This window comes from Lolium rigidum, chromosome 7 (genome assembly GCF_022539505.1).
Source record: "Lolium rigidum isolate FL_2022 chromosome 7, APGP_CSIRO_Lrig_0.1, whole genome shotgun sequence".
NCBI lineage: Eukaryota > Viridiplantae > Streptophyta > Magnoliopsida > Poales > Poaceae > Lolium > Lolium rigidum.
The window spans coordinates 4,300,690-4,324,310 of NC_061514.1; the positions used below are offsets into that span (position 1 = coordinate 4,300,690).

The following is a 23,621-nucleotide window of genomic DNA, read 5'->3' on the forward strand; positions in this document are numbered from 1 at the left end:
TGAAATATTGTGATTGATTTGGTATCCTACCAAAGCTATTTCCCCCCTGGTTTGCAATATATTCGTCTGAACAAGTCACATCTTCTTTCATATTGATGATGTAAGTGTAATGTTGAAAATTTCAACTACTTCCCTACCTCCCATGTTTAATTTAGACAGAAGGTAGTTAACTTCAGGACAAATTTGTGTCAACCATGTCTAACTGAGCAGGATGATGCTACAAAACTGTAAAATCCAGGGATGTGAACCAAACCTTGTTTTGAGAAATTGAAGTGACACGAATATTTACTTGTATGTGCAACACAATAATAGGCAACAACTATATTCCTCACCTGGTGTGAACTTGATTCATTTGTCCAAGAGAAATAAAAGACCGATAGAGATAGTCAGATGCTGACAGGCCAGGCAAATGGGCATGAGCCTGCAGTTCTGTGCCTCAACTGCCTCATGAGAAGAGAGCATAATTCCTTTACCTTATGAGTCGGTCTGATGGTGCCTGGAACTCTGCTGGAAGTATCTCTATTTTAGAAAAGATATCTTCTGCCATCATGTTCCTCTGGTTCTTGATCATGGCTCGTGAATGGGCTCTCACTTCAAGAGCCTCTTTTACCCAAGAAAAAATAAAGCTGAGCAAAGGAGTAACTTAGCACTTTTTTATCGTAACTTGATGAATAACCACAGCAAAATGTTGTAAATATTCAATATCAGTGTGAGTATATGATAATTTCTGTGGAACAATTACATTAGTGATATAAGTTTAGTCATGTATCTTCTTATAGGGAAGTGCATTTTGCAATGAAGTAGTCAGTGAAACATCTTTCCAGAGAGATATCTGTTTTGATCATTTGCTATCTTTTGAGGCTAACAATTCGTAAGCTCGGGACTTCGTTTGGTACAAACTGATGACATTGGTAGGGGATATGCCATCTGCGTGACATATGTCATATATTTGACTATGCATCCCTGACATCTTGTAGGTTAGGTGTAGTGTGGACCAAAAGCTACCTTATGGAAAGTATTATTGCTCCTAGTTATTCTCTGTCTTGGTCAATTTTAGGTTGGTCTTCTTACAGGAGAAGCCTGGCTGCAAGCTCACCACCCATTGCTATGCTAAGTAAGAGGCAGTTACCAGTCCACAGCAAGGCTGGTTTCAGAATTTCAGCATTACCATTTTTAGTCATCCACTGCCACCTCTCATGCACACCCAAAAGGACACTCGCACTCCATTAACGTGCACTAAATCGTATACATATTTGGCCCGCTTATCATAATGGTGCTAGTTTAAGGACATAGCGTATTTTATGCGGGAGATGTCTGTAATTAAAAAAAACATAGATGGTACCCTACAAATCTGTTTCCACATGTTATCTGATGGAGGGGCATAATTGTGGAAAGTTAAGTTAGCTACATTACTTGATTTACTTTGTTCTCTTTCGTTTATAGTGTGATATGTTCCTTCTGTGTAGTATATAGTGGGACAGCCTGACAAGAGATGATCAGAATAATATTAATCTTTGGTGCTTGAAACAAGAACTTTCCAGACTTATAAAGCTGCCCCTGGCCCCTTTGTTTCCCCCCACTATCCTCCGAAGAAACACACGCAGGTAATGACACTACTCCTTGGATTTCTGTCTCTCTTGTTCTGCAGCACACACTCGGTGCAAGAACATCTCTTGCAAATGCTATTCTGTTACTGTTCATAGTGGAAAGTATGATTTATGCTGCTTGTGCGTAAAGTTTTTCTTCCCCATCTCATACATTTGGTTTCCCTTTCATCTTGATCTTGTTGGTGGTTTATTCTTCTGGATTCAACTTTAACTTTGTGGAACTCCAGAGAGCTAGTTTCTTTTGTCATATAACTTTTTTTGCTGAACTCTTGCGTATGAGATCATTTGATTTATCTTACTTTGTGCACTTTAAGCCATGTGGTTCATCGCTTCTTCTGGATTTGAAACCGTTACTTGATTATAATCTTGGAAGAACAATGGCATCATAATTTGACCCTCACTTTCTGGCAGATTGCAGAGGAGAATAGAACCATCGGACTGGACCAATGGGGCGTGGGAAAGTAGAGCTTAAGAAGATTGAGAACACGACGAGCCGCCAAGTTACCTTCTCCAAGAGGCGGATGGGGCTGCTCAAGAAGGCAAATGAGCTTGCCATTCTTTGTGATGCGCAGGTTGGGGTCATTGTTTTCTCTGGCAGTGGCAAGATGTATGAGTACTCCAGCCCTCCATGGAGGTGGGTAAAACATTTTTTTCCCAGTTCAACTAGTGCATGTTCTCTGTAGTTTGATCATTATGTTTTTTGGTTTGAGGGGAAACAGAAATTTGGATACTGTGTAGGTCTCATAATGTTGTTCTAGATCTGCCATAACGTTCTTTTTTATGTCAGAGTTCAGTTAGTCTTTCTCAGTTTTTTGCAATGTGTAGACTTTCTTTCTGAACTTCTTGTTGGGAATTTCTCTTGTTCATAATCTTCAAGGTTCCAGCATGTTCTGCAATGGCCTTTTAGTAGGAGTAATGAAATCGAGGTTCAGTATGAAAAGTTTGTTACTCATTTGTACTAAGTTAGCCCCTTTGAAGTGTATGAAGAACCGATGATGATCAAGTAATCTCTGCTTGTTTTATTATGTCGTGGCAGGATTGCAAATATCTTTGACAGATATCTGAAAGCCCCCAGCACCCGATTTGATGAGATGGATATCCAGCAGGTACAACAGTTCAGTCTAAAGTTTAAACCAACCAATATCGTTAGATTTTACCTGTGTTAACTAACAATCTTCATTTCCTTTCATGAAGAAAATCATCCATGAGATGACAAGAATGAAGGATGAGAGCAACAGGCTAAAGATCATCATGAGACAGTACATGGGTGAGGACCTGGATTCACTGACTCTGCAAGATGTGAGTAACCTTGAGCAGCAGATTGACTTCTCTCTGTACAAAGTTCGTCTGAGGAAGGTAACAACCCAACATGATGTAATAGTTCTTTGAATATACGAAACAACACATTCCTCAGATCACAATGCTAACACCCTAATTTGACCAGCAGCAACAACTACTTGACCAGCAGCTGCTCGGGATGCGCCACAGGGTATGCAAAACAAGATGCATCAAAAATTGGTTCAGCGTTGCACCATCCTTCATGAACTGAGTTTTGATGGAGTTTTGTTTATTCATTCTGATAGGAGATGGACATTCCAGAGGACCAGAGCAACTACATGTTCCACATGGTAACACATATCAGCTCAATTTCTCCTCAGACGATCTTGTGCTTTCTTTTGTTTAGAAGATCATGGACCACCTCTCCGGTTCCATTTCATTCAAAAGGAAATCACAACAACCTGCTCCAATCTACTATAACCTTGATTTTGTTTGTGCCTGTCAAAAGAATCCGGTGAGGGATCAGCAGGGCCAGGTAGCAGACATGATCAACCCGAAGCTGTTCCCAATGTGGGATGTTGGTGAGCACATCTACGGCCAGGACGCCGAGTCCTCCATGACGACTCTGAAGCTCTCACCGCAGCTGCAAGAGTACAAGCTCCAGCCGCTGCAGCCCAACCTGCAGGAGACCAACATCCATGGCTACGTCCTCAGGCTCTGGTAAGCGCTGTCTTCTTCGTATGTGGTGTTGTCAGAATTCGTGTTTGCTGATCATGGAACTGAATGAACTATGGGCAAGTACATCAACTTGACCAGTTTGCATCCGTATCTGCAGATTCCTCAGGACACACACAATGGAGTCTAATGCAACTGAACTGATTAAGGATGATGAGCAGAGCTTCCTTGTCTGAATCTGCTATAGGGCTGTGTTCTAACCAGCTTAGATTATCTTACTGCACTTTGTGTGTTATCATTGCACTGCTAGATTATGTTTGGTGATGCTTGTAAATGTGGTGTATATCACCTGTTTTATGTGTCTTCAGGAACCACTTATATGTATCTGAATCTGATATAGGGCTGTCTTCTAACCAGCTTAGATTATCTTACTGCGCTTTGTGTGTTATGTTTGGTGATGCTTGTAAATGAGGTGTATATCATCTGTTTTATGTGTCTTCAGAAACCACTTATATGTATCTATCAAGATGAGTTCTGATTCCGAGAGCTTATGTCTTTCATCGCCGTGCTGCCATAAAGCACATCACACATTAAAGAGGTGTTCCATTACAGCGTAATTACATATTACATGTTTACATAATATTAGTGTAATGCTCACACATACACACTAAAACACATCTAGATAAATGTGTATCTAGATAAATTTGCGTTTCAGCTACAGCTTACAAATATCATCTTCTCTTGCGATCGTACACTGCATATCTCTTCAGCTGTAGAGCTAGAGGGGCTTCATCTTCGTCGTCAGTGACCCAGTGATGGGCGTAACCTTTCTTCTTGTACTCCTTGTTGACCCTCTTTTGCATCTCCAGGAAATCATCGTCCGTGCCATCGAAAGCGGAGAACAGTAGGGTGAAGTAGTCCACAACCTGCTCTTTGGGGACGGGAGCCCCTCCAGTCGAGGATGAGCTTTTCGTCCGTGAGGAATGCGTCCGACGGATGAGGCATGGGGCTGCTCTTGTACGAGAGGATGTATTCAAGATCCACCTTGGAGAGCCTCACCTCCTATACTACTTCTTCTCCGGCGCCCGGCCGAAGAAGGCTTCTCCGATCGCCAGCGCATCATCTAAGGTTTCGAGGGGAACCTTATTCTGTGGAGCGGGCACCGCCGCGGCTGCGGCCACGGTGGGATTTTCAATGGAGGAACTTTCCTGGTCCATCCGGGCTGCGCTTCTCCCGAGGGCATGAGATAGGGACAGTCCCTCTGCCCGGACAGCCGCCACCGCCTTTGGGGAGTTCTTGTTCCTCGTGATAACCCTCACGAGCTCGCTTACTCGGGTCGCCGCTGCAAATTTATCAAAAGGAACCTCGCCTTCCTCAAACGAGCTTGCCATGATCGCCGGATCGATTCTTGGTTCTTGCTCCTGGAGATCGATCGAGGTCTGGGTTTGGTTGGTGGCCGGTGGTGCCTGAGGATGTACCACTCTAAACAAAGAAGGCATGTAGACTAATCAAAGACTTACAGCAGAGAAGGAGACTATAAGGGACTCTTAATCTGAAATGCAAACGCTTTGAGACAATTCACAGGAACACAGTTTCAAATATTAAAAGTGAATGCTCAAGGAAATACAGTACTCGTAACAACGGAAGAGCTGCAGAAAATCAATGTGGTATAAAACTTTCAACACCAAAACATGAACGGATCACGTTATAAAACTAAACAGGTTTGGGTGCACCGTCAGTTTACAAGTACCTAATTATTACAGCCCGAGGTGTCTGTAATCCCTAATGTTCATTGGCATCTTCAGGTACGTGCAGCTCTTTGTCACAAAGGCAAAGCATATCCTATATCACGAAATGCAAGAGCAAGTCAGGTCAAGAGTACACGACACAATCCACAAATATATCGCGTCAGGTCGATAAGGAGTAATTCTACATGATGGTTTCAAGCTCAGGGAAAAATTAGGAAGATTTCAAGCTCATACAAATTCAGGATGATTTCCAGCTCACAATGAAGCGATAATGTGATTTCAAATATCATCACAAGGTTTTCCCAGGCTCAACAAAAAAGTAAGGTCCAGAGGGTAACACGGGGGCAACTTCTTGCATGCTCCATTGTTTTGTTAAGAGTACATTCATCAAGAGCAATAGGAAAATGGATGGGACAAAGGTTCTAAGGACTATCGGCAAATAAACGCACTTTGTTTTTAACTCAGGTGTCTTCGCTTCTCACCTGTGCAGCTCCTAACCATGATCAGATGCGCTTTTTAAAACAACCACAGTTAATACATAAATACCCTATGATTTCCAAGAAGAAAAAACAGAGAATAACCACCAGTAGGTGCCAACTACAAACATCTCATATTCAAATCACTTGATAGCTATAATTGATCAAATCGATATTTCCTGGTTATACCTAAGGAGCCTGGTCTACCAAGCAAGACCTCAATCTTCAGTATGTTAGCTATTAGTTAACAAAAAAAAAAAACTAGCAGCATTTGATGTGTATTAGTTATTACAGACACCAAAAGAGAAACCACACTCAATAGCAGCAGCACCTGACATGCATTGCTGAGAAATAGACTCTACTCGTTTGGGGCATAAAATTAGAAAATACTAATGTTGCTACCAAATGCTGCAAAACCAGGATCTACTCTACCCTACCAAAAAAATCTTAGTGTAAACATGCCACATAGCTCATCAACCTCAAGTACATAATATCAATATTCTCCTATTCTCCTAGAGCCAGTAAGCTCTTACGTTACTGGAGGAGATCAAGCACGTTGTTTCAAAGAAAAGGCTAATATTCTGGTATGTAGAACTCCCAAAATGGTGGCAAGATAGGGCATCGTTTCCTACCATGTCAATTGAATCCTAGTTGGGAGAGACAGGAGGTGAAGTACAACAGACAACATGGTGAGGAGGTTTTCGGAGGAGGGTATGTGTGATGAAAAAAGTTAAAATAGTTATGGGAAGGGGAGAGGAGTCCATATTAAACCCCCTAAACTTGTCTCAGAAGTCACATTACAACCCACAATTCTAACTTCCACCCCTATACTATGAAAACCGTCTGGAATACACCCTTCCACCGTTTCATCAGGTTTTTACCTGGTTTTGATTGCCAAGTCAGTATCTTGGTTAAAAACCACAACCACAGCGCCGCCGTGTTCCTACCGAGGCTACCACCGTGATGTCCTGCCGAGTGCCTCTGACCAGACCGCCGCCGTCCGTCGCCGCTGCTGACCAGACCACCGCCATCCACAGCCACCATTTACCAGACCGCCATCGTCTGCCGCAGCCGCACCTCTGCCCAGGCCACCGGCATGGCCCAGCCCAGGTCGCCGTGTAATACGCATGCTGACGCGGCAATAAAAACCAGGCAACAACCTGATGAAACGGTGGAAGGGTGTATTCCGGACGGTTTCCATGGCGATTTTGACAAAAATAACCCTTTTCTGAAAGAAAAGCACAGACTGGCCCTCTGGCCAAATTATTTCACCGGACTAACCCTTTTGTGTGGCGCCCTCCCATCGGCGCCACACCCCATGCGAGCGGCGCCACACATCCATGCCGACGTGGCATGGTCGACGCTGCGCGCCATTGACCAGCCGACGTGGCAGGATGTGTGGCGCCGTTCTCATGGGTGCCACACATTGAAAGTGTATAAAAATCACAGAATTGCCTTGGCATGGTGACCATACCTTAATGAAATACCGCATCGCTCCGATAGGTTTTTCATCTCTAAGGCTCTGATCCCGCATGCCGACGTGGCGTGGTCGACGCTGCGCGCCATTGACCAGCCGACGTGGCAGGATGTGTGGCGCCGTTCCCATGGGCGCCACACATTGAAACTGTATAAAAATCACAGAATTTCCTTGGCATGGTGACCATATCTTAATGAAATACCGCATCGCTCCGATAGGCTTTTCATCTCTAAGGCTCTGATCCCAAACAACCTCACACTCGTCAGCTATTTTTTTTATCTCGAACCGCTGTGACAAACATATTATACACAATTTGAGCGAGCACATGCCAATATAGATGATGTACCAGCTAATGAGAGAATACATTACCACAAAGTTCAGGGAGGAAGCAATAGAAGTCGATCTCCCTACTCGAACAATCCTGCGCAACCTCATCGAACGCGATGGGCTCGTCCAACATGTCTTCATCATACGCGTGGTTCACCAACTCAATACGCATGCTTTGCTGAAACCAATGGAGATAGTTGTTGAAAGCTTCCACGTCGTACGGGACAACCTCGACAGGTCCGCCATTCCGTATCGCGTCCAAACAGTGTTGGAACGCTGTCACGTGAATCCTATGATGGACAGGCCAATTCTGGATCTTCCGTTGCTGCCTTCTATCAACCCTGCAAGACATTGGAGCACAATGGATAAAGTAAAATTCTATCGCTTGAATCACAAGTTTCCATCGCATCAAGAAGTTTACCTATGGAGCGCGTGGTCCATGTCTTACCACTGAAGTGGGCTATCCTGATACAACCCAAACTGTCTCATCACTCTGTGCGGCTGGTGGTATTCAAACGCCCACATGCATATGAGTGGACAGCGCATACGCCAGAAACCCGACTCCTCCGTGCACTTGTGGTTGAGGTCAGTCATCGCCGCCCAACTGATAGGCGGTCCCAGCTCCATGCGAAAAGTATGTGTTGAAATCCATAGCATAACAAATTTCATATCTAGATATGAAATTTTACATGTATGTGTTGAAACCCTATGTATGTATGTGTTGAAATGGCTAAAATTTGCTTAGCAAATGCATTCATTTGTGTTACATATGCCCAGTATTTGCTTAGGAATGGCTCATATGTCTTAGGAAAATCCATATTTAGAACATGTATGGTGATAGTATGGTAGTTCTTATTATGTGTATTTGTGTAAACATGTAGGATGGTGTGGCTCATAGATCATGAGTATGACAAAGAACACCGGGCATATCATATGACGGAAAAAGGGGAAGGTACTAATATTTATTTTTGTTAACACCTCTTGTTTTATTCCATTGGATATGGCATAATATTATGTGTCTGGATGTGCTTCTAGGTTCTTCAGCCCTTGAAGATTCGTTACCACGGTACAGTAAGTGACATGCCGTATGACGAGCGGTACACGGAGTTCATCCAGCCTACCGGTCTTCTCCCGTTCATCACGCTTGTAAGCCGGGGGGCGCCGAACATGAATGTCGCGGCACTCACCGCCTTTGTCGACCGGTGGAGGCCAGAGACGCACACCTTCCACTTGAGGGCCGGCGAGATGACCCCTACTCTTCAGGATGTTTCCATGATCCTTGGTCTTCCTATTCAGAGCGAGCCACTGTGTATGAACACAGCTTCTGATGGGTGGCGCCAACAGATGGAAGCGCTTATTGGATCAGGACTAACTTTGGACAATGCCCGGAAGGGGCCAACCGTGACACTGTCAAAACATACACCCGAGTGTACTTGTGAAATATATGCTTTCGAGGACTCTCTTTGCTGACAGTGGTGGGAAGTTGGCCCATTGGTGTTGGCTCAAGGTGCTTACGGTGTTGGAGCACCAGTGGAGTTGGGGAAGCGCGACACTTGCCTACCTCTACCGACAGGTGATGATTTGCTATCTTTACTATTCTTCTATAGTAGTCTGCTAGACAAAGTACTAACCAAATGTCTTATGTACGCAGTTGGACGAAGGTTGTCGCAGGATTGGGAGCGGCGGTATTGGTGGATGTTTGCTCCTACTTTCCGTATGGAGCTGGGACCGCCTATCAGTTGGGCGGCCCAAGAGACTCAAGTAGAGGTCAGGCTCATTACCGGAACAACCTTGATCGGAAGCCCACTTGGGCATACTTGTGGGACAACAAACGATCCAATTGTCATGTACAGGCACTACACTGAGGAGTTGGACACTCTTACCTGTGAGCAGGTAACCTTTCTGAAGTCATCACTCTTTTGCTATCCTATTTTCATAAATTCCATTGGCGTGTTGTAAATTTTGAAATATTTGTATGCTGCAGGTGGATTGGGAGCCATATGGTAGCTTTTACTGTATTGGCGCGGCGATGACTGACCTCAACCCCAAGTGCACGGAGGAATCGGGTTTCTGGCGTATGCGCTGTCCACTCATATGCATGTGGGCGGTTGAATACCACCAGCCGCCATGGTTTGCGAGTCGACGAGTCGACCGGTCGTTCTGAGCCAGCGACTCGTAGACTAGTCTAGACTAGTCTCGACTCAGCAAGACTCATGTTTAATAAAAATATATAATTTAGGATAAAAAATCATAGAATATAAGGCTTGGGACGAGGGAAAAACACCGGGCAGCAAATGGTTCAACACCGAAATTAAACAAACACAACACGTCTAACATTAAGTTACATAAACCAGGTCCAAATGCAAGTAAACAAATTCAACAGTTCAACAACAAAAACATTAGTGGCAGATTTCAGAAACAACACATCTTCAAGCAATCATTCATCAAGAAGCATGTCATCAATCTGAAACTCGACGTCTTGAACTTGATCATTTTTTGCAGCATCATTGTTATCCTAGACTAGTCTAGACTAGTCTCGACTCAGCAAGACTCATGTTTAATAAAAATATATAATTTAGGATAAAAAATCATAGAATATAAGGCTGGGGACAGGGGAAAAACCTGGGTAGCAAATAGTTCAACACTGAAATTAAACAAACACAACAGGTCTAACATTAAGTTACATAAACCAGGTCCAAATGCAAGTAAACAAGTTCAACAGTTCAACAGCAAAACATTAGTGGCAGATTTCAGAAACAACACATCTTCAAGCAATCATTCATCAAGAAGCATGTCATCAATCCGAAACTCGACGTCTTGAACTTGATCATTTTTTGCGACATCATTGTTATCCTCATCTTCACTCTCGATGCCTTTGTCAAGTTCCGCGGCTTCAGTTCAGCCCTTAACTCTTCATCATGCACAACCAGACCTTGTTCTTGAGTGGTTCCTAGTGTAGGTGAGAAAAGGGCCAATGGGTCGTGCACTAGACTCGCCAAGATCACCACGGGCTCTCCTAGGAAAGCTGCGACCTGCTAGACTACTTGAGGCACCCATGGCTTCATCCACTTGAGACCAAAGTAGTGGTGTGTCACCGTCCATGACTTGGGCTTGATCTTCATGGACCATTTCAACATTGATATCAACCCACTCATTATCCCATTGGAACTCCTCTAGGACAAGTGGGTTCGACTTCTTTGCTTTGGAGCCTTGCTCACGCAGATTTTGAAACCTAGCTTCCATTTGCCGGTTGTAGGAGACATATGATAGCTTGTTCAACCTCTTGTACTCAAGTCGGTTTCTCCCTTTGGTATGGATATGAGCAAAGACACTCCAATTGCGCTCGCAGCCAGATGCTGAACAACATAGGCTAATAATTCGCTTTGCAAGAGATTGGAGGTCAAAAGCAAGGCCACCATATGCACCCCACCAAAGAATAGGACTCTTTTTTCCACGGTCTCTAATTGCCATTGGCTTGGAGAAACAATCACCTTCACGAACGCTCATAGTCATCGGCCTCACTACTTATAGTATCTTGTAGCTCATGATCGAGTAACCATCTTCCATAACACATCATTGAACATTGAACGAAGCTGGCTAGCTTGTCTTTTGTTGGTCTCTCTAATGGCAAAGAATTTATTTGGGTTCAAGAACAATGCAGCCCCATGTAGCTTTTGTTCCATCTGATTATTCCACCTCCTATCAATAATTGAGACAACTTGATCTAGGAGGTTTTGCTTATGTGCCAATGCTTCGTTTATGTGCATCTTTGCACAATCCATGGCTGCCCACATTTCGGCCATAGCTGGAGTCTCATCACCATCGTAAATCCTCAAAGCTTTGAGAAGTGGCCATGAAGCTCTCATACAATGCTCCACCGATTGCCAAAATGACACGGATATGACGATTGCTTCAGCTGCCTTCCCCGCTTCGGTGATCCTTAATTTGTTTGCATACCATTGTTTGCTAACAAACGAGCTTTCAGTGTTGGCCTTTGTGTCCACATGCTGGCCAAAGTAAGGAATGATGTAGCAAAACGAGTTGCTCCGGGCCTCACAATATCTTTGTTACCATTCGGACTTCTCATTAAATCTAGAATCTTTCCATGGGCATAAATAAATCTGGTTGTCCGCTTGGCTTTAGCAATGCGGATCCCAAACTCCTTGATCTTCCCAACATCCTCTAGCATAAGATCCAAACGAGTATGCAAGCACATGGTGTCCAATACGGTGTAGGATACTTCTCCATTAGAAGTCTACCAGCTGCCTTGTAGTTAGATCCATTGTCACTTACTACTTGGACTACCAATTCGGAACCAATTGCATCAATTTGTTCACTCAACAACTCGTGCTACCAGCTTTGCATCAAGCTGTTTCAGCGAAACATTAGCTGTCCCTAAGAAAAGGTGCCTGCTTGGACTATTGACTAGAAAGTTCAAGAGGTGTCGGCCACCCATGTCGATCCGACCATCGGACATGAGTGAGCAACCATATTCTTTCCATGCAGCCTTCATGCTTGCCTCTCAAACTGTCAGTCTTGACCTTGGCCTTCTCAAGCAATGGTACTCTAAGTCTCCAATAACTAGGTGAGATATAATCAGAACCATACTGCCCTATCGATTCCAACATGATCTCCCAACTCCTTGAGTTCACAACATTGAGTGGAAGACAATTCTCATACAAAAAGTCAGCTACATGATCATCAACAATCGCTTTTTGCTCCTTTGTCTTCTTGATGAATTGCTTCATTGTTAATTGCGAGCCCTTTGACATGTGTCTCTCAGAGAACCACCTCTTCCGGAGTCTTCCAAATCTCATCTCGCAATGGACTTTCCTTGCTTCTTTCTTCGTCGTGTTTGCTACATGAGCCGACCCATCCGATTTCCTTTTCCCGAATTATTGGCGTTGGTGTTGGTGTTGGAGCGAGTTGGAAGCTCTTGAACTTGCCGCACTGCATGGAAGTCTCTTGCAAGCAATCTCTTCAACATCTTCTTCACACCCTTGTTCGGCCTTCGCCTTCACCTCCCTCAACATTTTTGAATGTGAATGTGTTAGTCTTCAGGTAATCATGCATCTCTTTTTGAATTGCAGTGGTTGTTTTGGGGCACATAGTGACAATTGTAAACCCTCTGGCAAGATGCTTCTTCATCCTATTGACACCAGAACCAACTTTTTTGCCACACAGATTACATTGCAGCTGCAACCTATCCTCAAGATCACACATAAATGCATATTTCCATGCTGGATCTTTGCTCCTCCTTGGCCTCCTGTTAGGATCTTTGAATGGATCATAGCCCTCGGCACCTTCGACTTCGACTTGACTCGACCGAATGACTTGGGATATCTCTGGAGGGGCCATGTTGCTTCCTATGAATGAGATGGTGAGGGAACAGGGAAGCAGAGAGGAGGAGCCCGTGGCGGAGGAGGAGCCTGTGGCGGAGGTGGCGGCGCCGCCCGGCCAAGTTCTTGCAGAGGCGGCGGCCAAAGGAGAGGCCAAGGGAAAGGGTCGAGCGGGGATCAATCTCGATCTAGGTCGAGCCAGGCAAACGGGGAAAAATGGGAAGCACATCACTTTTTTTTTGGGTCGATCGACCCAAAAACGTCGACTTACCCTGACTAGTCTCGACTAGTCCATCGAGTCGATCGACTCGCGCGCTGAGTCGCCAGGCTGAGTCGGACTTCCCTTTGCGACTGGTCGACTAGTCGACGACTAGTCGCGACTAGTCTCTCGACTCGAAAACCATGCCAGCCGTACAGAGTGATGAGACAGTTTGGGTTGTATCAGGATAGCCCACCTCAGTGGCAAGACATGGACCACGCGCTCCATAGGTAAACTTCTTGATTCATCCGATGGAAATTTGTTGATTCGAGCGATAGAATATTACTTCATCCATTGTGCTCCAATGTCTTGCAGGCTTGATAGAAGGCAGCAGCGGACGTCGGCTTTGAAGACGAACGTCGCGGTTCGGAGCAGCCTCGTCGAAACGGCTAAGGACCAGAAAATTTTGGCCCCTGGATAGTTTGAGCTTCGGCCGTTCAACTTAGGGTTTCACATCTAGGGTTTCACATGTAGATCTAACCAAATCTATCAATTTATTGGATAAAAAGAAGGGAAAGGGAGGAGATTACCACAAGGAACGGGTTGGAAACGATCTCCACGGACAGATCCAACGAAATCCACCAAGATTTGAGAGGGATTTGGATGGGGGAGAGGTGGGGTGGCTGGTCGGAGGAGGAGGAAGAAGAGATGAGCAGGAAATGAGGAGAGGTCGGGTTGGGGCGGGCTCGGGCGGCCACACATAAGTGGATGTGTGGCGCCCTTCCCATCGGCGCCACACTTTCAATGTGTGACGCCCATGGGAACGACGCCACACATCCTGACACGTCGGCTAGTCAACGGCGCGCAGCGTCGATCACGCCACGTCGGCATGGATGTGTGGCGCTGCTCGCATGGGCTGTGTGGCGCCGATGGGGAGGGCGCCACACAAAAGGGTTAGTCCGGTGAAATAATTTGGCCAGAGGGTCAAAATCGCCGGTTTCCATAGTATAGGGGTGGAAGTTGAACCAACTCAGAATTTAGGGTTGTAATGTGAACTTTGAGACAAGTTTAAGGGGGTAATATGGACTTCTATCTGGGAAGGAAACATAGACAGATGGTTGGAGAGGTTACAGATATCAAAGTCGTGAAAATGGCTCTGGTTTGGTCTCGACAAAGAATACTTCTCGGCAGCATATGATTAACTATTACGCGTGTTGATCACTGAGTCTATCCACAGTAACAATGAATTTTCTTACTGAAAGACTCGTAAATCCTGTAGCATCAACAGGATTATCTTCTTTAATTCTAGGTTTGTATGTGGCATAGGCATAACAATAGTTAAGCCCAGTTCATTGCAATATGAACAGCTACTCTCCATCGCGATATTGCACAAAGATCAAACATATATTAGTGTAAGTGTCTAAGCCCAGGATTTCACCTGATCAACTAGGGTTGTTTTTAGTGGATAATCACTACACATTAGGGGGTCGACAATCACTATACATTAGGGATGCAAGCGGCGCCCGCATCCTGTCCTGCTTGCAGCCCTACTACACATCCACGTTAGAGTAAATATGGAAAACTAAATAGTTTTGAAGGAGAGGAGGAGGTGCCGGGCAGGTTTACCTTGGGAGAGGGAGCTCCAGCAGGTGGAGTCGACGGCGATGCAGGACTTCAGGCGCGCCGACGCCACCGCGGTGTGCAGGGGCAACAGCGTCTCCAGTCCCGCCACCGCCGACCTGCAAGAAAAGAACCTCGATGTAAACGCAAGCACACAGACCCGCGCCCATCGATACATCAATCTGCTGGTACGCCTAGTAATAACGTACCTGCGGAGGAGACGGGCGGCTCGTGCGGAGGAGGCAGACGGCAGGGACGAGCCGAGGCTGCGGCCGGCGAGGGGCGCCGGGCGGAGGGCTGCTCTCGCGGCGGAGGCGGCGGCGCGGCCCAAAGATGCCATTTCTTTCTTCTCCTTCGGACGTGCTCTGCGTCGAGGGCGTTAAACCCTTAGTGAGACCTTCAAAGCCCACCCTTTACTGGCCCACAAGGCCACAAATTGCTCAGCCACGATTGGTACAATTTACGATAATTGAGTTAGTACAAAATTAGATTTTCTATCATTGTGCTTGTTCGTGAGGTGAGTGTTGAGGTGGTTTCTGGAACTCTTCTTAACCCATAGGCTTAGCCAAAATATAATATATATGCGCCCAAACCAAATACTCCTTTTGCAGGAAAAAACAAAGTGTTCATCCAGAGTAATATATGTGCACGACTGTCTGCTTTGTTCGGGGCAAATAGTTGAAATGGATTTAGAATCAGAAACGAAACACAAATTGTAGTCGTGGGCCAATAAGTACAGCAGATGGGGAAATCTGCATTATATAAGGTGGTAGTATTGCATAAAATTCTGGCCGAGTAGCATGCAGAGTTTAATTAAGCTGTTCTTGCAGTAACAAGGAGGAGAAGATTTCTGATTCTTTTCTTTCAATATAATTGTACAAACTTCTTTTTAAAACGTACTTCTACAAACTTTTAGCATCGTCAAACAAAATTGGACTTACAAAACTTCACATGCCACTCTCTGATGCCTTGCAATTCCAGTGACTGTGTACATGCATATGCATGCCGAAAAAACCTTATCTTCATTTTGAACAGCAAAGCTCTGTGAATAGTGAGAAAATTGATTTAACAAACAATACACTAAGTGGATGTGAGTTACATGTGGTTCACTTCGTCACCATCAACCTCATCCACATGCAAAATTAGTGGACCTGATGCTCCTCCTGACAGCTGCTATTGGCCTCAAGAGCAGGTCAAAACCACACAACAGCTCAGCGAATGATGCCTGGTGAATGATGTTCACAATTACATCACCAGGAATTCGCCACGAGAGCATGTCAAAACCATGCAACACATCAGCAGAACTATGTCCTTGGTCGGTTCAAACATCCAACACTTCAAGCACAAATTTCATGGCATGTCCAGTCTCCTGTTAGCGTCATAAGAAGATGCCAGCCTCCTCGCCCAGAGACTGTCCTCAGGCAACCAAGATATGGTGGAACCAATTGTCGCACACCACCTCAGGTTCAATAGGGCTGCCACGCTACATTCCTCGGTTGCTCCAAAAGCCTTAATGATACTTAGTTCAGCGTCTGGCTCTTCGCTGAGGATTAGATCCTCTAGAGCTGCTCCTTTCTCCTTGAGAACGCTTGCATCCTCAGATATCATCCTCATACTGAGAACCTGTAATGCCTCGACTGCAGTGTTGTACAATTTTTGATCCACGTAGGCACAGAATGTGTACCAAAGCGTTGATTCATTGGGCTGAATCTTTGCTCTGTGAATACACTCAAGAATACATTCAATAACGTGAATATTACCCTGTGAAGAATGACCAGACATGAGTTTAACTTTGACGTCATTTCAGTGAAATAAGAGTTGACAAATTATATCATAGACATACTCTTGCATTCGCATCTGAGAGTAATGTGTTGAAAATCCCTATATCAGGGTGAATTCCTTCAGTTAGGCATAAGTCCAACAGATCCAGTGCCCCCTCAAAATCATCTTTTGCTAATAGAACCTACCATGGACAAACATGACATCAGATTCAAATGGCGCACAGCCATTCAAATCAACTAAAACATACGAATAAGCAGTATGTTACATAGTGAGTAGTAACAGGCCCGCAGTTATCCAGCCTTACCTTCAGGAGAGATGTGTAAGTCACAACTGTAGGGCAGCAGCCATCTCGGAGCATCAAAGACAACAAGGTGCTAGCTGATTTGAAACACGGCAACAATTTGCAGCACTCTATCATGACAGTATAAATTGCAGTATTAGCTGGAAGACCACATGCTCTCATGATCTTGAAAGTTCTTATTGCTTTGTGTGTCTGCAGACCAGAAAGCGGTACATCAAATTCAACAAGTTCCATTGAAAACACAGGAAGCATACAACAAATGGTAAAGGACAGTAGACTCGTACTTCCTTGGCCTTAACCAAGGCATGCAACACAATGCCGTAGAGATCACTCCTCTGATAAGGATCCATGTTAGATAAGACACTCTCAGCAACATTCAAGTACCGCAGCATTTCTTCTATCATTCCCTCAGCTCCAAAGGCTCGTATCTGAGATAACATAAAGTCGTAGATAAAACATCAAGACTTCAAATAATGATATCACAGTAAGAACTATGGAAGATCATACAGACAAGTGATTGAATGATCTTAGCAATCTAATTTGAAAATTATCATGGTAAAATTTCAAGCCAGTGAGGTCTTGAAGTATGACCGGGTAACTGATGATTAGTTTCACCATATTGTACAAGCCACAGATACAGAATCCCAGTAGATCATCAACACACAAGCAATATTGCGAATGACATTCACAGCAAAGTGCTTCCCACTCTCCTAGGTCTGACCAACACATGCATATTAGCAATTAAAATCCAGTCTTACATCACATGAAAATGATTCAGATATCCTATTCAGACAAATTAAAACATTGCTTCCCTTCTTTATGAAGTACTACCTCCATTCCAATGAATAATGCTTACAGTATATTATTATTGGAAAATCAAACTTGACCAAGTTTCTATAAAAAAATCATTAACATGCAAACTACAAAATCAATATCATTAGATTCATCATGAAATATATTTTCATATGATATAAATAGAATATCATAGTTGTTGATAGATTCTTCTAAAAGTTTAGTCAAACTTTAATTGAGTTGACTTTTCAAAAAAAAAACTGTATTCATTCAATGAATGTAGTATATGTTTATAACAGATTAGAAACTGGGAATGCTGGATAAGATAGGATATCATACAGGCCAATAAGCCATGGTATAGACTCAATAAATAACCTATTTTCATGAATGGACAGACTGTCATCAACAAACAACAACAATTTTCGACCAGCTTAGAGCATGATTTCTTAAAAGAATGGTTAGACACCTATGTGCTGCATACTTATTCCTTACTAGCGTCAAGTGCCAACTCTGCTGATGGAGAAATTTTCATATGAAAAGGGAAACGGGAAAATTAGACTCACTGTTTCCCACTGACCACAGAGAAGGGAGCATATTAAAAAAAATGTTACCAAAACAGTCAACTACTATGAGTTCTTACTTCTAGATATGCGTTTTTTTGCAAGAATATTATAAGTGATACACGTACAAAAAAATAGATGAAGATCTACATATATAGGATATAGTATAAGGTAAGCATACCAAGTTCTTCATAGACACAAAACTATGTTGGATCTCATGGTTTAACATGTCCATCTCGATTATGCTGATCCTTTTGGACACATCAGCATGTGATAGCATATTTCCTTCTTCATAAGGAACATTGACATTGCCAAAAAGAGAAAACAGAATCTCATAGGTCCTGATATTTGGCTTCAAATCCAAGTGTTTCATTCTAGCTAGTACACGGAGAGCTCTTTCTGGTTCATTCTACAAAAATGATGAGAGGAGACTTAGTTCATAATTTCTTACAATTAAGTAAAATTAAGTGCACTGACGAATAAAGAAAAAATAAAATCGTTTATGTGAAATCGAGCACAACTATTTAAAACAGGGTAAAACAGAGATAATTGATAGACCATATGTCAGCAGCTCAGTACACTTAACATAGATGACCAAGCTGAAATTAGGATGACAATAGGTAGGGGGACAAATATGACATATCAGAATCTCTTTTCAAAATTCGATGCATTACCATAATGTCGCAACCAGAAAGAAAAGCATTAAAACCATGAATATACTCTGATTTTATATCTGAAATTCTTCCCAAGAAGTCCTCAGCCAGATCCAACTGTAAACTTTTGCTATGGCCAACTGAGAGAGCAACAAGTGTACCATCATAAGGTTTAATACCCCTTCTCTCCATCACTTCAATCTGGAAAGCATGAGAACATAAAATATAGTAGTAGCAAATTTTATGGAGAATAACTAAATATAGCGATTAGCGGTCACAATAGAACAGGTACAGTTCAGTTTCACATAGTAGCTTTCAAGGGGAGTAACAGTGATAAACTCTTCCTTTTCAATGAAATGAAACACAAAGGTCCTTTGCATTTTCTCGAGAAAAAAAAAACAGTGATAAACATTAGAATTACATTACCCCTTGTAAAATCAGTCAGTACAGCATGTCACTTTATGCAAATGTAGGTATGGCATAACTACATGCATGGCTTCATAAAATAGGTATTGTGCACAACCATATTAAACAAGATGTCCTGTCATAGTGTCATGTAACTGAAAATATCATAAACTCGGTAGCATACCACTTTGAGAGCATGTGCAACTCCTTTCCCAGCTAGCACACATTTAATAAAACCATCATATGTAAATCTCGACGGTCGCAGTCCAATCTTGTGCATCTAGCAAGAAAGGACAACATTGAGCATAAACATTGAACTTCTCAGATGTGAAATATGCACCAATAATTTCTGGTCTTCAAATCGCCAACGCTGTATACACATGTAAAACTTTTAACTTTAAATACCTTAACCATTAAAATAAGGGACACATGCAATTTTTGAACTTGCCGCCACCTTTTCCAGTAATGAAAGCAGCAAACAAATATACAATTAAAATACGCGACAATTTCTGGTGTGCAGACTTCATGCTTTGCTTATTGTTATTAAGAAGAAAAAAGTAAAATCAAAAGCACAAGATTGCAGAAACTAAGTTCAGATCCTTTTTTTGCAGGGAGTTTGAATCCAATTAAGGTGGCCTAGATGAAACAGGTACAGCAGATGAAATAAACTATGTAAGTAATTAGAATGTCACCACATTGACGTTCAACCATCAAGAAGAAACGTTCAAAAACCTAATGAAAGTGCTTAGGTAAAGACCCAAGTCAATAGAAAGACTGCAAGCCATAATATAACACTACATTAACCCAACAAAAAACTTACATATTTCTTACCTCTAGAAATAATTGCTCAGCCAACTGGCAGTTGTCAAGTTGCACACACATATGTATAATATCATTGAAAGACCATCGCAAGATTTTCTTTACTGCAACTGGTGCAAATCTCAATGTCTTCGTCATCCTCCCACTGTCTAGTCCAGAATTGTCACCAAGATTGTCACCTGGGACAAGACTGAACGTACATAAGTTCTACAAATATAATTAAAAATGAGTTTAAGTATACTACTTGGCTGAAGAAATTGAAATGCATAACATACCAGCAGAAATAATTGACACATAACTCTGCAATTGCTTATGTTTTGATGATTGAGTTTCCACCTGGAACAGCTCCGGCTGAGCATCAACCAAATATCCTTCGGCTCCCATCTTTCCTTGAAATGGCGATGGCAGATCATAGTCCGATACAAGTTTGAGATCTTCTACTAGATTTAAAGCAGGTACAGGAATGTCTAATCTTGTTGATTGGCATCTCCTTTTAGAAGACACCATCAGATGGTCAGTGTGTTCTCCAGCAAGGACGACCATACGCTGCAAGATATGATATGCAGATTGAAGGTCACCTAGTGTAGAGAAAGCCTTCACGAATTTCCTCAGAGCAATAATGCTTGGACTATAATACCTAGTGCAGTCCTTCCATAGATCATGAACTGCAGACAAATTTCCCTGCAAAACTGCAACCTGGAAATATACATAAATCAAATAAGTAATTTCGCGCAATAGTCGATCTAGAACCATGTACAGATGAACATATTCACATATTTCAATAAGCATAGCATGCGGTTATCCCAAGAAACATGTGAAATACAACAATAACATGAAACAGAAAAAACAATGACTCAAGAGACGCCCTAAAGATAAAATACATAAAAGGAAAAAGCATGTGACCAGAACTAACAGAAACTAAGATCAGCATGCAACCATTTCCATACAAAAACATCAGAAACTAAGTGGTAGTTACAGTGATGGGCCAGAAGGGAATACAAATTACAAAGGAATGCGATCAAATGTTTAATCCACAAAACAAGGATCAAATAGTCAACAAATACCATGGATGGTTATGTCTCCCCAGTCAGCTAGGTCTGGTATACTAATAGTTTTTCTCCAGATATGAAAACAAACTTCTGAATAACATAAATAGGCAGATTGAACATTTATTTACACGAACCTTCAGAAGCTCACAGTACGTTATTTCAGACTTCCCAACAAGATGACCTTCCATTTTCTCTAGACAGCTCCCAACGTCATTCAGATTTGTTCTGCAGGCACTTAAAAAGATGTTGAAAATCGGCAAAACACCATGAGTGCTTTCTTTTTCTCCCAGAAGAGTGAGTAATTTAAGTGCCTGCATCGGAAAGATGATTGTCAACACCTTGAAAACTGAAAGGAGCCAACAGAATTTCAAGCAAAAACTGATATGATATAGGGCATTATTTAATAAGCAGATAAACATATAACATAAGAGCATAAATGCAAGAAATTAAATTACATAGAACTGCAAGGCACAGGTAGCAGAAGAAGATAAATATTAACAAAACAACATCAAAATGGTCCGTGATAGAAGATTAAACAAAATCAGATTGCTTCTGCAAAAGGTACAACGCATGCACTGTCTAATTCACCAATCTCCTACAACTATCTATATACAAACAATGAAACGGTCCACTTTAAAACCCTGAACTTTGGACCCCCTTTAGCTTTTCTTCATATAACTCCCAAACCGCCAAATACCAGACCCTCAACTTCCAATACCATACACCTGACTCCCTTGCGGAAATCTGAAAAAGTTTTAGATGACACGGATGTCATGTGTCTACCCCATCACTATCACATGTCTGCCACGTCACCAGCAAATCAGCAACAATAAAAAACAATGTTGCATAAGGGAAGACAACCAGGTCATATGGAAACAATGGTTGCAGACAGTGAGCGATCGGGATTACTTCTAGATGGTTTTGAAGTTTAGGTACAGAAACCGTACCAAACGATGGCCGAAGTCAAGGTCTACATGTGAAACCAAACAATGGGTGAGCATGACAAAAAATTGTGGGCATGACCACACACAAACTTATTAAGACACTGACAAGTGAAAGAAGTATCTGGTGCATCATTTTGGCCAAGGCATGAAATAATAGAACCATTTATCAAGTACCTAGAAAACAGGCCTTGCCTAGGATGGATGGTATTGACATTTACACTGCCTACTACCTAGTATCATTAAGGAATGAAAAGTTGGACACTTTACATAGAAGACACAGTGGATATAACGCTACAAGTATATATTACATAATTACTGCTACCAATGCACTACTTAAAGCAGTTTCACACACGTGCATTTCTATGATTGAACCCCCAAACAAGTTAAAAGGACAAAAACTTGCACTTGGGACATGAGAAGTACAGCGTACCTCCTTGGAATACCCTCCTTTGGTGAGTGCTCGAGTGATAGATCTGTAATTGCCTTTACTAATATCTATGGCCTTATCCTCCATGATCTCCAAAATGTCCATAACAAACTATACATATGGAGAGGATCCAACAAGAGTAATAGTAATCAGAATGACTATACCAAACTCTCTGCTTTCGTTAAAATACGTATCTGGCAGTGAATTTACCAAAGGATCAGGCGCTTCTGCACAGTACTCCAGTATATGCGAGAAATCTTCCGAAGTTAACGCTTGTTTGGTTTGCTGAATGTTCGCGAGCATAATGGATGCTCGCTGCCGATCACCTTTACGGAGAGCATTTACAATGTCCGCTTGCATGAGTCTCGCAGACATACTAGCCCTCGCCGTAATATCGTGATGCCCTGCAGCAACCGAAATATTGGTTACATAAGTTGAGCAAACTTTTTATTTGTGTAGAAGCAACAGCTAGGCGCTAGTACTAGCATAGTAAGGGTGAACTACGCCCAATCTCACGAGAATGAACCAGGCAATATAGGTTGATAGATTTGGTTACCGGCGCAAGTCGAAAGCATCCGGGCCCTGATGCCAGCCCAGAAGACTGATTCGTGGCGGCGCGCTCCGGCGACGCGCTCGGAGAAGCACGGTGGGTGGCACTGCTCGCGAGACCCGGACGCCGCCGACGGCGGCGGGACGAGGAGGGCGGCACGGCGCCGGCGGCCTGCCTGCCGGAGAGGCAGCATCGAGGATGAGGGGGTTGAGTGTCGAGGCGTGCAGTCCTGGATGGATGGGAGGATTGGGCCCGTGGAGGCGTGGACGCGGATGAGGCGGAGCGCGGTGCCCCGGCGGCGGTGGCGGCGGAGGAGGGAGGCCTGGCGACGAGAAGCGCGACGAGGCGGCGGCGCGGGGCGCCGTGTTCTCTGCCACTGTCTACTGTGGGCCGGCCCAGGAGCCTGTACTAGCTAGTTTAGCAGGTAGCCCGTCACTGGCCCACGCCCTCACTTTGCTGACTCCCATTCAGAATTTATCGCATTCTCCAGCTCAAACACACACGTGATATCCAAGTGAATTCATGATCCAAAAAACGATGGTCGATGGCATTCAAAAATGCGTCACGTGGTGCCGTGAGTTATTGGTATCGAT

The 23,621-nt window shown here is 43.3% G+C and overlaps 3 protein-coding genes across 3 annotated transcripts in view; 1 reads left to right on the top strand and 2 right to left on the bottom strand.

The window, feature by feature from the left end:
* Positions 1-2,053: 2,053 nt before the first annotated feature.
* On the top strand, positions 2,054-3,609 carry LOC124679268 (MADS-box transcription factor 31-like). Its single transcript, XM_047215062.1, has 6 exons — positions 2,054-2,241; positions 2,644-2,713; positions 2,802-2,963; positions 3,055-3,096; positions 3,191-3,235; positions 3,394-3,609. Exons 1-6 carry the CDS (start codon positions 2,054-2,056, stop codon positions 3,607-3,609), a joined length of 723 nt encoding a protein of 240 aa, XP_047071018.1.
* Positions 3,610-4,143: 534 nt separating this feature from the next.
* On the bottom strand, positions 4,144-15,086 carry LOC124679509 (protein NONRESPONDING TO OXYLIPINS 2, mitochondrial-like). The gene is made up of 3 exons (XM_047215249.1): positions 14,956-15,086; positions 14,753-14,865; positions 4,144-5,402 (listed from the first exon to the last, which is right to left on the bottom strand). Exons 1-3 carry the CDS (start codon positions 15,084-15,086, stop codon positions 5,383-5,385), a joined length of 264 nt encoding a protein of 87 aa, XP_047071205.1. The 3' UTR covers positions 4,144-5,382.
* Positions 15,087-15,820: 734 nt separating this feature from the next.
* LOC124669684 (pentatricopeptide repeat-containing protein At1g76280-like) overlaps positions 15,821-23,621 on the bottom strand; it is an 8,007-nt gene continuing 206 nt past the window's right edge. The window contains exons 2-13 of the mRNA XM_047206250.1: positions 22,689-22,882; positions 22,482-22,589; positions 21,242-21,418; positions 20,334-20,754; positions 20,071-20,237; positions 19,424-19,519; positions 18,856-19,035; positions 18,363-18,590; positions 17,114-17,257; positions 16,833-17,021; positions 16,590-16,709; positions 15,821-16,507 (exon numbers count right to left, since the gene is read on the bottom strand). Coding sequence (XP_047062206.1) covers positions 16,097-16,507; positions 16,590-16,709; positions 16,833-17,021; positions 17,114-17,257; positions 18,363-18,590; positions 18,856-19,035; positions 19,424-19,519; positions 20,071-20,237; positions 20,334-20,754; positions 21,242-21,418; positions 22,482-22,589; positions 22,689-22,882 — 2,435 coding nt within the window. The 3' untranslated portion in view covers positions 15,821-16,096. The remainder of the gene's footprint in view (positions 16,508-16,589; positions 16,710-16,832; positions 17,022-17,113; positions 17,258-18,362; positions 18,591-18,855; positions 19,036-19,423; positions 19,520-20,070; positions 20,238-20,333; positions 20,755-21,241; positions 21,419-22,481; positions 22,590-22,688; positions 22,883-23,621) is intronic.

What these genes read in the sequence shown, in the direction of transcription:
- LOC124679268 (XM_047215062.1), top strand. Translation starts at nt 2,054, where the DNA reads ATGGGGCGTGGGAAAGTAGAGCTTAAGAAGATTGAGAACACGACGAGC. An exon ending in TACTCCAGCCCTCCATGGAG is followed by an intron (nt 2,242 to 2,643) that starts GTGGGTAAAACA and finishes ATGTCGTGGCAG; the next exon opens with GATTGCAAATATCTTTGACA. An exon ending in TGCTCGGGATGCGCCACAGG is followed by an intron (nt 3,097 to 3,190) that starts GTATGCAAAACA and finishes TCATTCTGATAG; the next exon opens with GAGATGGACATTCCAGAGGA.
- LOC124679509 (XM_047215249.1), bottom strand. Translation starts at nt 15,086, where the DNA reads ATGGCATCTTTGGGCCGCGCCGCCGCCTCCGCCGCGAGAGCAGCCCTC. An exon ending in GCCGCCCGTCTCCTCCGCAG is followed by an intron (nt 14,866 to 14,955) that starts GTACGTTATTAC and finishes CTTTTCTTGCAG; the next exon opens with GTCGGCGGTGGCGGGACTGG. An exon ending in CTGGAGCTCCCTCTCCCAAG is followed by an intron (nt 5,403 to 14,752) that starts GTAAACCTGCCC and finishes TTCGTGATATAG; the next exon opens with GATATGCTTTGCCTTTGTGA.